This window comes from Prenolepis imparis, unplaced genomic scaffold (genome assembly GCF_030444845.1).
Source record: "Prenolepis imparis isolate NDT839.2.m4 unplaced genomic scaffold, iyPreImpa1.0 SCAF_8, whole genome shotgun sequence".
In the NCBI taxonomy this organism is placed as follows: Eukaryota; Metazoa; Arthropoda; class Insecta; order Hymenoptera; family Formicidae; genus Prenolepis; species Prenolepis imparis.
In genome coordinates, this window is record NW_028141166.1 from 10,262,760 (window position 1) to 10,278,608 (window position 15,849).

The 15,849-nt window shown below is 30.9% G+C and overlaps 2 protein-coding genes across 2 annotated transcripts; both read right to left on the reverse strand.

Moving 5' to 3' along the window:
- Positions 1–1,677: 1,677 nt before the first annotated feature.
- LOC145939987 (protein yellow) lies at positions 1,678–7,028 on the reverse strand. Its single transcript, XM_083044716.1, has 6 exons — positions 6,785–7,028; positions 5,958–6,459; positions 5,127–5,229; positions 4,700–4,788; positions 2,964–3,256; positions 1,678–2,104 (listed from the first exon to the last, which is right to left on the reverse strand). The coding sequence occupies exons 1-6, from the start codon at positions 6,787–6,789 to the stop codon at positions 1,855–1,857; spliced, it is 1,242 nt and encodes a 413-aa protein (XP_082900842.1). The 5' UTR covers positions 6,790–7,028; the 3' UTR covers positions 1,678–1,854.
- A 4,393-nt stretch (positions 7,029–11,421) lies between these two features.
- On the reverse strand, positions 11,422–15,447 carry Yellow-g2 (L-dopachrome tautomerase yellow-g2). The gene is made up of 3 exons (XM_083044717.1): positions 15,121–15,447; positions 13,391–13,646; positions 11,422–12,490 (listed from the first exon to the last, which is right to left on the reverse strand). The coding sequence occupies exons 1-3, from the start codon at positions 15,342–15,344 to the stop codon at positions 11,867–11,869; spliced, it is 1,104 nt and encodes a 367-aa protein (XP_082900843.1). The 5' UTR covers positions 15,345–15,447; the 3' UTR covers positions 11,422–11,866.
- Positions 15,448–15,849: the final 402 nt, after the last annotated feature.

Consider the following 15,849-nt stretch of genomic DNA (forward strand, 5'->3'; position numbering starts at 1 on the left):
TTATTTATGAGCCGATCGCATAAAACAATTTTGCAACATATCTCAAGAATAAAAAATAAATTTTGCAGACTCTTGTCAATTCAAATATTGTGATCGTTCAAACATCAGTTTCAAACATTGTAATTATTTTATACAGCTATTTTTGTCTCGTATTTTCGTAATATTTAACACATGTGTAAATAAAATATTATTTATACAACTGCAGCGTTTACTCTTTTATTTACGTGATAAGTAATTCTTTTATCAAAAGAGAAAAAGAGTGAAAAAAACAGAAAGAAAAAACGCGAGAAAGAATAATAATATAAAACTATCTTTTTTTATTTTATAATATATTTAATAAATATATACACATGCACATTTGAATTAAATTATATGTGACAGATAAAATGTACCAATCAATGTATACTTTAGAATTTAGAAAATAAATACTTTAGAAAAATTGCGTCTTTCAAATATGGAAATTATTTCGCTTTATCTATAGTATAATATCACCCACTATTGCTGACATTTTAATAGATTTAAGTTGAAAAAACGATGAGGCAAACGCGGTGATGTCATCTGTGTAATGGATACTATTATTTGCATAAACGGTCTTCCTTCCTTCCAGCAACATCAATTGTCAACATTTTCTGAAATCAATAGAGAAATATATGTATGTATGTATGTACAGAAAACATCTATATACCTATGTAGACAATTTGCGCGTCGAGTCATTCGCGTTCAATTCATTCGTCATTATGAGATATTCTATACGTAATTTCGATGGCGGTTATTAGCGTATTCCTCGATAAGAGGAAGGCTAATCCTTAATTGCAGAATAACATGACGCACATGTTCCAATAACTCCTATAATCATATTTGTTAACTGTTAATATAATAATACATATAAATAGCTATTATATTATAAGATACATATTTGAAAAAATAGTTTATTTATTTATTTATTATTTCAAAAAATATTCACTAAAAAATAAGAGAGATTAGATATATACAAGTTCTTAATAAGAAATTATTAGCAGAAGTTTGATTTCAATGTTCTCACCTTAATACTTTTACATGGATTTTTATAAATAAAATTATATTTTAATTGACGAAACAGGTTTTGTTTGCTTTTAAAAAAATTGGACATAAACAAAATATATAAGTATAGGATAGGATAGACAGTTATTTTTGTTGATCTTTTTTATAATTTTATTTTACATATGTATCATTGAGCCATTTTTCATTTATCATCTTAACTGAGTTTCTCGCTCAAAAATTTATATAATCTTTTTATATGCATCAAATTGACTTTAAATGAGAAAAAAATATTTTGAAAATCATGCCTTGTATAGCTGAAAAAAAGGAGTATTAAAATTTAATATTGTTAAAAATATTAACAAGCTTGAAATATTGCAAATCTTTTACAAATATAAGTTATTAAGTATACTGGGATATTGAAATGCATGAATTGCAAAAGAATGCGAATGTCATTATTACGTAGAAGAATTTGCGAACTCAGCAATATATTGAATTAAACTTAGTTTTTCAATAAAGTCAAGCAACACTTGAGTAAAGAGTAGTGCACTTTAATTTTATATATAAATATAATTAAAGAATTAATACAATTTTTTAAAATGTTTAGTATAAAGAAAACATTTAAATATACAAAATATTTTATTTTATAAACATCTACAAAGCATTTTTTATATTATTTTATTTTTTATCGCAGATATTTCTTGTTTTTCTGCTACGTTTTTATTACTTTAATTTCCTTATCAAGTTCTATTGACGATATTTTTCAAACATCAATGTCATTTGCTGGCACAGTTTTTTTTATATATATTTGCACGTTTCTACAATCAATGTTTTTCTTCAGAATCCTAAAGTATTATTATAAAAATGTAACGAAAAAGACGGATCAATCTGTTGATTAAGAGATGGAGTCAGCGCCTGATTGTCCGCTCTGATCTTCATAATGCGAATATTAATCTGACGAGTGTCAACTTGTCTCATGAAGAACTTGTGGAATCTCGATGACATTACCCAATAGTTGCCATTGTCGTGTCTCGCCCATATGATCTCGGCGACAAATTGTAATTCCTCTGGACTATAAGCGAGTATTCTAAAAGAAAAAGTATAACAAAGTTGAGTAATTATATTTATATAATTTAATAATTAGATTTATATATAATTATAATTATAGTTCAATATCCCCAATTATAGTTATAATATAATAAATAAAATAAGAATATAATTGATACTATTTCATAATTAATAAACTTAATAATAATCAAAATTAAAAAATAATTGAATTGAAATAGATATTTTAAAAACATCTTTATCTAATATTTATTGCATAATAACGATAAAATTAAAAATTTTTTTCTAGATTAATAAGTCTATCGCGCGCCTTATAGACTAGGATATTATTATATCACTAAAAAAGTATATGAAAATGTCATGAAATATTTCTATTAATAACATTTAGATACGAGAATTAAAATATTCGCAAACTGTTTTGTCCCGTTTTTGAAATAATTAAGATAACGAAGAAAAATAGTTGACGTCAGCAACTATTTTTTCCTTATGGAAAATCTTAACAGTTTGACACTATACTGCAAGTGATTTACCTAAGATACGATTTATACAATACATTTCTTATCGTTGTTATAATCGTTTGTGGATAAAATAATCTTAAAACCGGTTTTAAGATTTTCTTATAGATTTTGTTATCCTCGATTATAAAAATTTGTTATAAAATATATATATATATATATGTATATGTATATAATATATGCTCTTAATAAAATTATGTGTATATTCTCTTTCCCTCTCTCTCTCTTTCTTTACAAAATATTTTTGACGAATGTTAACTTTAAAAATTTGCATTAGATTGAGACATTGTGTGTGTGCTATCAAACTTTTTGGAGTAATTTAATAATTAAAATAAAAAAGTCTTTCGTTTATGATTTATTTCGTACCTCTGTTGATTCGTTCGTGGTTGCCATGACGCAATCGCGGTCTCAGTTAAAGGGGCGAACACGATTGTATCATCTAGAGGATTTACAGTCAGTGCTAGACCTTGACTTGACTTTCTACCGATCAAGGTCACGGGTAACTGTTGTCCCAAAGAAAGCGGTCCGGCTTGCAGCGCCGAGGTGGATACGCTGAAGATGCGATCGGTCGCCAGAGGTTGATAATAAACGGTTCGAAATCTCGGCGAAAATGTTATACCCACTACGCCGTCCAGGAACTCGAAAGTATCACTTCCGATCTGCAGAGAATGGTCCACTAATATTAGGTGTTTGCAAAAGTTCGTAAGGTTACAAATAAATGGCGTGTTAGATTAGGTTGCAGTCACTTAGTAATTATTTTCTTTTAAGTTGCTTTCTTGTTTTTAAATGTTGACCATATTCAATCAGAATTGATGGCTGATAAATCATAATTCCGAATATAACTTCATATTTAACGCGATTGAAAATGGAACCATCCTGCTACACAATAACGCCAGACCGCATGTTGCTGTTGCAACTAAAGAGACGTTGTTCGAATTGGATTGGGAAGTCCTACCAGCGTATTCTTCAGAGATCGCCCCAACTGATTTTCATTTATTTAAATCGATACAACACGGTCTACCTAAAATACACGATTTCAAAATGCTGAAGAAGTGCAAAAATGGATCGAGCAATGGATTGCTTCAAAAGATAAGTTATTTTATCGACGTGGGATTAAATTATTGCCCGAAAAGTCGCAAATAGTTGTCAATAGCAACAACTACTAATTGGATTAAAATATTATATGTTATTTTATTTGTTATTAATAAATAAAATTTTTTTAATCATACGAACTTTTGCAAACCCCTAATATATTATATATAATATTATAATATACAATATACATACAATTAAAGAAATTCCATTGCTTCTATATATTATGCATACATATCTTATACTTTATGATATTTTATGTAATGTTAGCATAAATTATGTTAATAAACATTATAGCAAATTTTTATGACCATAAGTATTGAGCAATATTTATTATATCAGTCTATATAATTTGAAAAAAACTTATTCTTGAATCTGTTATAAGCCTGAGAAAATATTGTAAAATATCACAATAAATTTTAAAAAAATATGATTATTAAAGTCATTTTGTGCCGTAATATTTCTCGAAAGATATTTGCGACAAGTGTTAGATATTAAACGCGCGATCATTTTCTGTCATTATTATAATTGACGACTAAAAATAAAAATTGTATTTCAAAATAATAATGCTGTAAGAAATAGCGACGTCCCTTCTTTTTTACATATGTATGCACTTGATGATATGTCAGTCCGTCAATGCTGGAATGTGTTCTATTACAACAAAAGATCAAAAAGAGAAAAAAGAACGAGCACCAATATTTATAAAGAGACGAAAAGAGTATTATTATTCTGTTAACGTTCGTAACGAAAAATGTTGAACATTAAGAAAGATGTATTCTACGTTGTGTTCTATTAATAAAGTTCTTCTGTCTGGACAGCCTTCGATAATGATTTTATCCAGTTCTATCAAAAATCTTATTTAGTATTTTTCACAGTACAGTTTTTCACTTACATTCTTGATATTTCTATTTTTATTATAATTATATAAATATATAAATAATTTATGTAACATATATATACGTTAACTTTATTAATGCATGCTTTTTTAAATAATCAAATATTACGCTCACTTTGTACGTTGCTTCATCTGGATTAGGATACATGGATGCATGAACATGACGCCAGCTCCTATCTCTAACACCATCGAAGACAACAATTCCTAAAAAGATATTAGAATTTTTTCTTCCCCAAATTTTTCAAGAAAAATAGTGTTTATAAAGTGTTTCTTGTAATAATAAAAAAACAAGTTTTAATCAGCTTAAAAAAATATAATTTAAAAAAAAAGAAATTACGTGTTTATTTAAGAGAAATGTTTATTAAATTTGCTTTTTTATTTTTTACGCACATACACTTTCTTATATTTCAATAATGGTGAAATAAAAAATACAGAAAGAAGTTTATTATATCATTATTTATCTAAATAAATTTTAAAAATATTGTGTTTAAAATACAATATTTTTTTATATGTTATATCGATTTAATTAAAAATTATCTTACCTGGGCCGAGAGTATCTGTTATGTAGAGAAATACGTCATCACATGTTTTTGCCGAAACTTCATCGATGACAAAATTAGTCAGCAAAGTATTTGGTCTCAACACCTGAAAAAAGGCAACCAATAATAATAACCGAGATCAATTACTTTGATACATAACGATGTGTTCAGTCATTTGTTTTTCATTGTTAGACTAGCATACACACATATATGCATTAACACAAATCTATTCTATTTTGCTTTTTATAGATACGTAAAGTAATAAAACCGGTTTTCAATTATTCGAATTGTAAATTAAAGTGATTGTACTAGTCATTTGCAGATGATTTCGTCATTTCTAAAATTTTCTTTTTATTCTCTTCTGTGTTTTTTAATTATATATATATCTATTTAAAACAAATGCATTTTAAAATTTAATACTAATTAATATAAATAAAATGAGTATCTGATAACTTTTGAATTATTTAGCAACAATTTTTTAAAATTCACTTTAGACGATTTTATAATAATTTGCGACAAATTCATGACAATTCTATTTATAATTTTATCTGTCACATAATATATTTAAATTTAAACTTGAAAACATTTGAATTAAAAATTTTATTGTCGGGTCTAAAAACAGTTTAATAAATAAAAGTCTTTTTACACAAAGACCTAAATAATCTTCTTCTGTATATCTTTATCTACGAACAACTTTGTTCTTCCCAATTATTTGCTTTTTCAGTTATTTTTATATATTTATTTTAGCTTATCTTAGCTACTAAAAAATTATTTTCGGTTCTTTACAGAGCACATGTCACTGAATCAGTCTTTTTACTGAATCAATTTGCTCACCTGACGTGGAAGAGTGACGTAACGAACCACCTGATCGGTTTTCAAATCGAAGACCAAAATTTTCGGCGGGCAGACGGCCATAAAATCGTCGATCGATGTCATGACACCAGCATCAACAACCCACAATCTGTTGCAGCTGTCCAGTCTGATTCGATACACCGAAATCAGCTTGGTACAATTGATCTCTCCTTTCCCAGCACCGTGCCAATCCCAGGAAGGGTACGCTTGAAGCTGCGGGCTACTTCCTAAGGGTACCTTTCTAGGGAAGAAGCTCAAGGTGGCCGGAACACCAGCGCGTAGACTGGGTGTACTGACGAAAATCCTATCCCAGGCTATTTCGATTCCCGTCAGCACTATATTTTCCTGTCGATACTGATTGAGAAAACTACGATCACGTGGCAGTGCGAAATCAAGCAATTGCCATTGCACCACGGTTTCCAGCATTTCCGCCTTCGTTCTGACGTATAGAAGCGACAATATCGTCGGCAGGAATAACACATACCTAAAAAAAATTAAGAAATAGACAGATGTTTAAATTAATTTTTCCTTTTATAAAAACTATTTATTAATCAAATTATTTTTTAAATATTTTTAAACACTTTGAGAGAAACATATAGATATTCAGATACTGCGGAAAGATATAGCTTAAGGAGGGACGAGCTTCAGGGGGGATAAATTACTCTAAAATAAAGAGTATATATAATATATACTCTTTATTTATTTCTATATAGTTATACATATTTCTAAATATATTAATATCTTGAAATTTTTTTTAATGACCTTTTTTTATATTTCTTATATCGTAATTTCTTGCATTCGTTTCTTACCTCATGTTTCAAAATTTAGAAGCTAATGTTCGATAAATCAAAGCTCTCTTTGCACTCTTTTAAAAACACAAGGAATGTGAGAATAGCTTAACAATATAACTATCACTGATAGTGGATAAATCCGCACTACACAAGCGTGAACTATCGCGAGAACGATATCGGGCGTGTACCACCGATAGTACCATCGATATAATACTGACTGTTCCAATTTTCCAGCATCGACCTGAGACTTGCACTAGGAGACAGGACAATTCAAACACGTTTGTGTAACGAGACGCATTTGTACTTTTACTTGTACGCACAATCGGTCTATCCGGGGGCAGTGCACATAACTACACGAACGAGCCATTCCGAGACTAGAAATCGAACGGTAGCCAATTTTGTGAGAATCTCTCTTCGCAAGGTGGGGAGAGAAGTGATTCGTGTTATTATTTGACATCCACACCCTTTCGTATTTATTCTAACTTGTACAAATCAGAGTCACTAATAATATCGCTTTCATCGCGATAAAGTATCAAAGAAAAGAAATTCTTTACGCACGAATAATTGATGTTGCGATAAGAGTTGTGAGGAATTATTTTTTGTAATAACAACCTAATTATCATTGATAACAAAGTAAGATACGATATGGTTCAGTTATTATTGTTTTATTGATCCTTCTAAGATTTAATTCAGCACTTTCCTCGATATAACTTTTCTATTGAAAAAAATTATAATTGGTTTCTATTTAAATCTTTTACACAGAATTATCATCTGTGTGTGTGTGTGTCTAATTCTTATTAAAATGTGAATTATTAATATGCGTATAAAAGCTGAGATGTTATTTATATTTTAATTTTATTGACTTATACAAATACAATTATTAAAATTTTTTTTAATAATCAATTACGGGAATTAACATGCGTAACTTAATTCAAGAAAAACTCGATTGAAGCCATATCGATCGTATGGGATTCCCCGTAACATTTATCAATATCACGCGTAACGTAATGTATTACGCGTGCTTGATATTATGTTTTGTAATATCAATGATATTTACTGTAACTTATTGAAATAGTTCAATTAGTTCAATAGTTCAATGATTGTAATTACTCGGTTTACGTCTTATCAAAATAAAATATATAAAACTTAAAAAGAATTTATCTCGGAGCTTTCATTTAAATCTTTTATTACATGTATGTCTTTTCATTTTTTTAAATTTGTATGCGATACAGCAGACTACTATACCTTTAATTTATTACTTAATGTCTTATAAATTAATCGATTAAATCTTATATTAGAGAAAGAAAGTAGATTCCATAATTCTTTAAAATTGCAAAAGAACTATTCGAAGCGATTAAGATGAAATATCCTGTAATAAAGCATCAATCGCCATTAGCAAAACATTGTGATATTAAAAAACACCATTAAATAATGCGACACCAAACGACATGTGTGCTGGAACTATAGCATTATAATTGTTACGTAAATGTCCTTGGTTTCAATCGAAAGTGCCCGGAACTAAAGACCGCACCCATTGAACAAGATGCAATTTACGATTTGATTCATAGGTGTGACCAAGGAAAGCATGATGAATTGAAGAAAAGCATGATGACCGTGTGCGATCATTATTTTTCATAATTTTTCTTCTTGATATATTTATTGCCCAGTGAGAAATGGTGGTCGAATCAACGTCAATTTGGTCGAATTGATGTTGAATTGACGTCGATTCGACCAATCATTTCTCGCTGGGTGGTATATGTAGTTTTTTGCGTTATATCATACATGCACGCCCACATTATTTGCAAAAAATAATTTACAAATTTAAAAAATTACAAAAAATTATTACAAATTGAAAAAATAAATAATATTAATTTAGATAAAAAGTACATAGAAAAGATGTTTTTTATATTTGTTTTTATATATATTAAAAAATTATTTCTTCATTTTTTAGGATATAACATGTGTGCTAAATTCTGTTTAATATAAAAAATTACGACGCATTTATACCTTTTTTTGTGTTATTATCCCGAACTCTTTGCAATGCTACAACTGGTGATTAAAAAGCTGGCTGATGTTTCGCTAACAGAGTGTGCAATCTTTAATTATCGCAACTCTGTGCAATTTTCAGCCAGCGCGGGATAGGGAAATGAGGTATGCAAGAGATACGGTAAAGTTCGATTCACCGCGAATCGATCGTGAGTCCGTATTGTGTCGTATACAGATCGGACTATTTTGTTGTTACTCAATATCGCGTGAAACGCTATGGGAAATACCATGGAACGATCACGATCGCCCTCCATTCCCACGATTAACTGGAAGTGGCTCACTATCGACCTGGAACGACGACTTGGAAAGATCGACAAGTAAATTCTCAATCTAACGTGGGGCTAAGAGCGAGCAAATAGTTATAGAGGGCATTTACATGAAGATAATTATCTGGCGTGATAACCACCTTCGCGCCACGTGGAAAAGAACTCGTCCTACATTAATCGTTTATTTCAGTTCTGTCGGATTAATTTTATTTTAATTTCATGACTGTCAAAGAAAATAAAAGAGTCGATACATTTTTATGATTTGTATGATTATAGAATAGTTCTATGGTGATAACAATAAACAATTCATACATATCTCCCTCCCTCTCTCTTTTTTTTCTCTCTCTCTGACTCTCTTTCTCTGTCTTCAACCATTGTAAATTTCTATTATATATGCGGATGATTTAAAAATTTTTCGTCGGGTTAATAACTCTGAGAATGTATATCTTTTGCAACTTAATTATTTAGAATCATAGAGTAACATAAATTTATATTTTAACTTAACCAAATGCCACATGATTTACTTTAGTCGAAAAGAAATGTATATATACGCATTTCTCCTTTCCTATGTTTGTTTATTATAATATTATTCGTTTTCTGCTGTTAAGTGCTTATTATGAACATATTTAATTGATATTTTGCACTCTTGTAAATTGTTTCTACTTAAGAGAAGATAGTTCTTATTGTCCTAGAACAAAATAAATCTGCTTTCCTTTCTCTCTTTTGTTATTTTTGTTTTATCAAATTTCTCATTTATTTATTTTGTCTATTTTTTCTATCTTTTTATTTTTTATTTTATTTTTTGATTAAATCTAAAAAAGATGAATATAAAATTGACATTAATATTGACGAGAATATTTTTATTTAACTTTACGTTGTTGATGTAATTTGCATTCATGACATTTCTTAATCAATCATTTTCTTCTTCTTTTGTTGGAATTCGATTTACTAATGGAACAGAATATTACCAGCTATTTCTCAACGGATAGCTGCATATTTCAATTGGATGTAATGTATTTTCCAAACTGATTTAGTTAGATTGTATTTTGTAGACGAATAAGCTTTTTTTTGTCTCTCCCTCTCGGTAGTGTATGAAAAATCTGCAAAGCTCTTAACGGTATATTTTTAATCGTACATTTTATAGTACATTTTATTATTCTGTACCTCTAATACTGCAATCTTAATCGTGTGGATTGTCGTTATAATTTATCGCTGTTTAATCTGCATCAATAGTTTTGTTTGTGCAAAAAATGTTTTCTTGTATTAAACAATATTATTTGTAATATAACATAATTTTATTACAAAATGTAATATCATTATTTTATCTGACAGTAATTTTTTTGAACTTAAAGATTTTAATAATATTTTAAATATAGTTTATAAGTACACATAATTGTTTTCCACTGTGAAATAAAAACTAAAATTTTATTTTGCTCTTTAGTAATTAAATGCAATAAAAAAATCGGTCTACTTTGCTCTAATATTATTTTGCAATACTCTCGAATTTAAATAATTTTGCAATACTCGCAAAATTTAAAATTAATTTCAAAATCATTAAAACATTATGTAACTTGTAATTAAATATATTCAAACTTTCATATAGTATCGTATAAAACCAGGAAGGTAATTTAATCTTGAATATCCATTTTCATTGAAAGTTTAACGTAGCGTATAGCTTTCAACAAAGTTCAATGTCCATCTGGAAGACGTGAGAGAAACAAAAATTGGAATGCTTAAACATTCATTGTAAAAGCTGCTAAATCAAGTATAAAAATTTGAACGGGAAACTAGTATGGTGTTAAAAATTAAACTTATTCTCGGTAACTTATTAATTATTCGGAGTGCGAGAGTTCCTTAACAAAAAACTGTCGAGGCGAATCGACGTAAAAAAAAAAAGATATTATGGGCAAATCTAGGTACACACGATTAACTTTTTTATGTCTTAATTACGTATACAATGTGCAATTTGTCATTTTCTTTTTCTCTTTAAAAGAATGGAATCTATATTACGTATAGTTTTGTAATTTAATTAAAGCAAAGAGAAAACAATCTCTCTTTCTCTGTGAGAAAAAGTACGTAAAATTCTGTAAAAAAGTTAGATCTCGAAAAGCACTTTTGATCAATTTAAAGGTATATGTGATACATACGATTCTCTCGCGCAGTCATTTAATTAAAAACAATTGATGATTTCGCAAATTAAATTATTGAATTTAACTAAAAAAAAAATAAAAATATGTGAATAAATTGATTAAATTTTTGATCTTGAAGATTTATCTCATGATGCAAATATTGAAAAATACGTATTGCGCTGCGTGTGTAAAGAAAAAATTAAAAAACACAGAATTTATAGAATACATTTATTTTCTTTGTTCATCGAATGTCAGCGATTGACATTTTGCTTACTATTGAAGAGTTTTTGCTTCGTCGGCTGTGCAAAAGAACGCGTTGCAGCCGACATAATATTTCGTTGAGTTCGGATTTCGACGTTACAGCATTAAAAGTATGTATATGTGTATGTGTGTGTGTACGTGTGTATTTTTTGTGTATAAGAGAGATCTCAAATATTTATTTATGGCAATGGAGATACGATACAATCAGCGCGAGGTGCATTATTAATAGCGTAGATAGGTCAAACTCATCGAGAAAATTATAAATTGATCTCCGGATCACGAAGAAGCCTCCGAGAAACCTTCGTCGCTGTACATTAGCTCGCGCTCGCAACAACGATATACATCATCTCCTTGACTAGTAAAGTCGCAATCGGCGAGATAAAACTCCTCTAGACTCTCTACATAAGATTCAACGCATGATTGGCACCACAGCCGACGGTGCCCTGCATATAATCCGGGAAGTTGCTCTCGAGGACGCGCATCTGTCCCCTCTTGTAATCAGGCACGATGTGCGTGACCAGGACGCACGAGGGGCTAGTGTAGGCGAGCTGGAAGTTGCAGGACATGAAGGCGGTCTCGATGTCCCATCTGTACACCTCGGAGCCGCCCTCGTACCGGAAGAAAAGCGCGCTGCCGTTGTCGGTGCCCAGGATGACGAGTCGCCCGGGTTTCACCCCGAGATCGTGCACCTTGCCTTGAGCGTTTCCGTTCCGGAGATGATCCGTGCGGATGGAGAACAGACGGTTGCTGCCCAGATACGTGAAGAGCAGGCAGGTGCTACCGTCCTGTCGGTGCATCAGCGCGAGATACAGCACGTCCCTGCGGCTGCAGTTCAGGGTGACCGCCTGCGGAAGAACCACGCGGTATCCGCGACCCGAGGTCACGTCGTACACCAAAATTGCTCTCGAGGCCGCATCGGACACGTAGATGAACACGCGTCCGTCCGAATTGTAATCCGCTACGACGTACTGCAGTCGGGATGCGGAGCTCGTCAGGCCGGACAGATCGACGGTTTTTACGACCTAGAATAGGAAATGACGTTGTCATTTTAGTATCTTTTGTTAATGCAATTTCAATTGAAACAGAGAAAAATGTAAAATATTAGAAAATTCCTCTCCTTTTCTCTTCACAGTCCAAACCTATTTTTTTAACCTTCTGTCTTTAAATATTAAAAATGTGTCGGAACTCGCAAAACAAAATATAAAGGGCCTTTCGGAAAATAAAATAATATAATGGGAAAGAATGTGTGTTCGATGCCTAGCAGATGCAATAAAGAAAGTGTCATGGTATGGAAAACAATACAGTTGGTGCCTGAGTATCTACACATTGAAGAAAAGGTGAAAAATTATATATACATTTATAGAAGAATTAAATTTACTCTCAAGGCATCATTCTCTTGACAAATTGTATTTCCTGCATATTTTATAATTTTTCTCAAATAACTATAAAAATCTGTTCTCCTCAAAGTAAAGAAATAGCATATCGCCGCAATTTGTTTAACAAACTTAGATCTTGTCTTTTCTGTATTTAATTGGTATATTAATTTAATAATTATACGACTTAAGAACAAAAGTAGTATTTTAATCGTATATTTCGCGGCAATTTGATACGGTAGGGAAGGCGTTTAAAATTCTTATTGCATAACACTTGCGAAAGCAAAAAAGGAAAATTAATGTAAATGAGTAATATGGCTTGCGTGAATACAATGTGTGCTAACAAAAGATTATATAAACAAGAGAACAAATTCTTTTTAGTTAATAATAATTTAAATAAATAAATATATTATGTATATTAGAGCGTTCCCACATAAACAATGAGTGAACATTGCTCCTTCGATAAGATACTTTCCGGGAATAATTAGACAACACACTCATACATGCCGTTTTATCGTTAGTTTCAGATATATACGCAAATTATCTCACCTTGCCAGTTTTTATGTTCAGGGCAACAATCTTTGGCGGACATTTGCGTTCAGGCTGTTCGAGGGAATTTACGACACCAGTGTCCAGAGCCCACAGGATTTCCTGAGGATCCAAATAGATATCCACGACGTTTTGCAACGCGGAACATGTTCCCTCTTCTTGGAGGGACCAGCAAGGGAAGGGAAGAAGATTGGCCTGGCAGTTCTTATCTTTCAACGAGACTCTGGCTAAGGTCGCTGGCACTCCAGGCTTATATCTGAAGAAACACATATGTTCAAGCAAATATTTAGACTCTAAAGATATCATCAGGATGACTGATTCTCTCTCTGATTCTTCCGTATTTTTTTTCGGAAGATATTAGCACATCTTCTCGGCAATTTAAATTGTCAAACGTTTTATATTTATTATATTATTGTAAAACGCAATTTTTTTCAATATCTCTCGATCGATTTACTATATCGAATAAATTGAAAATAAATATTAATAAATTTATATCCGCCTTGAGCATAATTTGTCACTAATTAGCATTGATTACTATATAAAAATGCAGTTATTAACAATAATATTGCACGTTTCAATTATTCATCATGCATCATATATTACATTTTACAAATTTAAATATTCTTTCTAAATATTTTAAATATTCCTTTAAGAATTGTGACGAATTACGGTCGTTGTCCGTATAATGTCGTAACGTTGTTACGAAGGTGGACATTTATGTATCAAGTGACCTTTGACAAGGTCTACACAACCTTGTTTCTACTATACCTTTCTCTCGATCTATTCAAAGCAAAACCCGTTACTTTCAAACGAAATATCATGACTAGACGACTGCTTCATCTTTCCGCCTTGGAGAAACTATGATTACGACCGCGCCCCCCTTACAATCGACTTACGTCGAACGATCTCATTAATTTCTATAAGGACCTACGCTGCGTGTTTTGCTGAAGTTATTGACGTAACACACGTGAATCGCAATACGAGAGTGCACTTTCCTCTTATGGAATCGGACTTGCCCAAGAATGTGCGGCTACCTTTTTATCCTTATTTGAACGCGATCAGAAACAAATGATTTTGCTGTATGAATCGGACACACGATCTTTTATTCTTATTCCTTTATTATATCGATTCCTCGAACTTTTAATTGCAATATCAGCGTGACTTATTAGAAAAATAATAGAAATAATAGAAAAAATAATGTTGCTTTTTGATGGAATTATTTTTGTAGCAGATCTGTTTTTGTAAGTGAACATATATTTTGAATAATTTGATATGAATTTTGAATTTTAAATAATGTGATTTGGTTATGTTTAAAAATTCTATTACAGTTGAGAAAGATCGATTTCAATCTACGAGATTATAAATCTTTGTTATATAATTTGTAATTCTCGACTGCACTAATATTACATTTATTTTTTTTGTTTATAAACTGATTCAACGAAACTTGTTTTAGACAAACTTCTGTTTTAATACATAAATGAGAGAAAGTTTTAATCAAAAATTGTACCATTAAAAATGTGATTTTGCAATATCAGCAAAAAAAATGTATTTGTATTCTGATCTCCTCTCTCTTATTCAAAAATAATTTTATTACATTATTTAATGATAGAAGAGGACTAAATTGAAAAAATGTGCGTAGATATAATTATAGTACATAAACATGTTATTAAAAATTATCTATCACTATCGTAATTGTTTTGTAAATCTGCAAATTATATATTTTCCATTACCTAGGTAAAGCAAGAATGGCGTCGTCCTTGTAGATCGCAGCCCTGGTGGCAAGGACGTTTTTCGAGATGTAACGACCGCTATTCTTGAATATGCTTCTTGTGGCCGGGCAAGGCCACTCGAAGGGCCCACCGGTCCACAGAATATTTTTTTCGTACTTTGGTCCATCGAGAGCACCGACGACAGCAACGGCGACGATAAACGTCACCGCCCGTTCAAAGAGCATCCTTGTCGTCCTTACCGCGAGTTTTCCCTGTCTATTATACGCCTAATATACGCCTCGCACCACGTCTCCTTTGGCGAATCAGCTGATCGAAAACTGTAAGATCCTCCGAATTACGCCAGTTTTATAATCCTGTCATGTCGCAGCCGCGTTACGAAATATCTTGGTTTAAAAAATATTTAATCGCGATGCGCAACGATCACGTTCATTCAAGGAGTTCCGCACGCGAGTCGGTGCTAAATGTGTGGAACGGAAATGTCAAAAACGACAGTAAACACAAAAGAATTAGTTGTAAATAAAAAACAATCTATATGTAAGCTCACTTGAGCTGAAAAATCTCGCGTATGTTAAATTATTTTTCCTCATATATAAATCGATGCTTCTACCCTCTCGAAATAAATATGTATTTTGTTCTATTAAATAAACAAGCATCACATATGTGCATAATTTAAAAATTATATATAACAAACAAAAATTCGTTATAATTATAATTACATAAATATTAAAA

Bases quoted from the DNA above. Each gene is read 5' to 3' on its own strand.
- LOC145939987 (XM_083044716.1), bottom strand. The intron at 5,230-5,957 runs GTGAGCAAATTG...GCCTTTTTTCAG, and splicing joins ACGTCACTCTTCCACGTCAG to GTGTTGAGACCAAATACTTT. The intron at 3,257-4,699 runs GTGAGCGTAATA...CATTCTCTGCAG, and splicing joins CAGATGAAGCAACGTACAAA to ATCGGAAGTGATACTTTCGA.
- Yellow-g2 (XM_083044717.1), bottom strand. From the start codon at position 15,344: ATGCTCTTTGAACGGGCGGTGACGTTTATCGTCGCCGTTGCTGTCGTC. The intron at 13,647-15,120 runs GTAATGGAAAAT...GTGTTTCTTCAG, and splicing joins GCCATTCTTGCTTTACCTAG to ATATAAGCCTGGAGTGCCAG. The intron at 12,491-13,390 runs GTGAGATAATTT...TTCCTATTCTAG, and splicing joins TGAACATAAAAACTGGCAAG to GTCGTAAAAACCGTCGATCT.